Consider the following 1,429-nt stretch of genomic DNA (forward strand, 5'->3'; position numbering starts at 1 on the left):
AATACTAATAAAAACTATTGAAAAGAGAAAAAATACTAATCTAAAATTAAATATTATTGTAAATCAAGGAAAAGAAAAATAAGTAGAGAGTGGAGTGGAAGGTGGAAGAATATTTGTGTGAGAACGTACATCTACATGAGTATAGCAAATAAAAAAATGAATTAAAAATAATATTATTAAAAATAGAAGATAAGGAAATTAATAAAAAATTGAGAGTTTGAAACAAGTTTCAAGAGCTTGGAACAAGAGGATATATGATTTCTTAAAAAAGATAGGCTTCATCAAATGTGTATACGAACATGGTGTGTATGTGAAGAAGGATGCAAAATAAGGGGTGATAGTTCTTTGTCTCTACGTGGATGATTTTTAGATTACGGGCAGCGATGAAGACTACATTTTTAAATTTAAGGGTGAGCTTATGAAGGAATTTGAGATGACCAACCTTGGCCACATGACATACTTCCTTGGCATTGAGTTTCACAAATATAAAAGGGGATTACTCATGCATCAAAGAAGGTATGCACTTGAAATTTTGAAAGAAAAAAAAAACTAAAATGAAACATTGTGACATTGCAATTACTCCAGTTGAACCAAGGTTGCATTTGGGAAAGAGTGAACATGAGCATGATGTTAATCCAACTCAGTGCCGGAGGCTGATTGGATTCGAACATTACTTGTGTAATATGAGACATAATTTGGATTCTAGTGTCAGAATTGTGAGAAGATTCATGGAGAGACCAAAGGTGTCTCACTTGAAAGCAGTCAAGAGGATTATAAGATACATCAAAGGTTCTATTGGCTGCAAAATTTTATTTCCTACAACAGACAAGGGCATAAAGTACAATTTACTTGGATATACCGATTCCAACTGGTGTGGAGATAAAGATGATATAAAATCCACAGTTGGATACATCTTTATGTTTGGAGAAACACCAATCTTATGGTGTTCAAAGAAGGAATCGGTAGTGACACTCTCTTCTCATGAGGCCAAGTATATTGCAACTTCGTTGTATGTGTCCCAAGCCGCATGGTTGATGAATTTGTTAAAAGAGTTGTATAGTGAAGAGGGTGAGGTTATAACGCTCATGGTTGATAACATTCCGCTATAAATCTTTCTAAGAATTCAATTTCACATAGGAGAAGCAAATATATTGAGGGATTTCACTACTAGAGAGAGCCTGCTAATGAAACGAGATTGATGTTGGGGTATTATAGAAGTGAAGACCAAGTGGCCGATTTGATGATCAAAGGAGGGTCGATTGAAGCATTCAAAATGTTGAAGAAGAATATGGGCATGGAAAAATTGGAGCACATGAATTAAGATGGTGAGTTAAATGAAAACGTGCAATTCACGTGCCTATAACCGGTTACAGCGAGGTTGTAACCGGTTAAATCCCCTTTAGGGAAAACAATCAGAGTGTTGATGCAA

The 1,429-nt window shown here is 35.0% G+C and overlaps 1 protein-coding gene across 1 annotated transcript; it reads left to right on the top strand.

Moving 5' to 3' along the window:
• Positions 1–554: 554 nt before the first annotated feature.
• Positions 555–1,109, top strand: LOC127098173 (secreted RxLR effector protein 161-like). Its single transcript, XM_051036686.1, has one exon. The coding sequence runs from the start codon at positions 555–557 to the stop codon at positions 1,107–1,109; it is 555 nt and encodes a 184-aa protein (XP_050892643.1).
• Positions 1,110–1,429: the final 320 nt, after the last annotated feature.

The sequence above is a fragment of the Lathyrus oleraceus genome, chromosome 1, assembly GCF_024323335.1.
Source record: "Lathyrus oleraceus cultivar Zhongwan6 chromosome 1, CAAS_Psat_ZW6_1.0, whole genome shotgun sequence".
NCBI lineage: Eukaryota > Viridiplantae > Streptophyta > Magnoliopsida > Fabales > Fabaceae > Lathyrus > Lathyrus oleraceus.

Coding starts and splice junctions, on each gene's coding strand:
- LOC127098173 (XM_051036686.1), top strand. CDS start 555: ATGAAACATTGTGACATTGCAATTACTCCAGTTGAACCAAGGTTGCAT.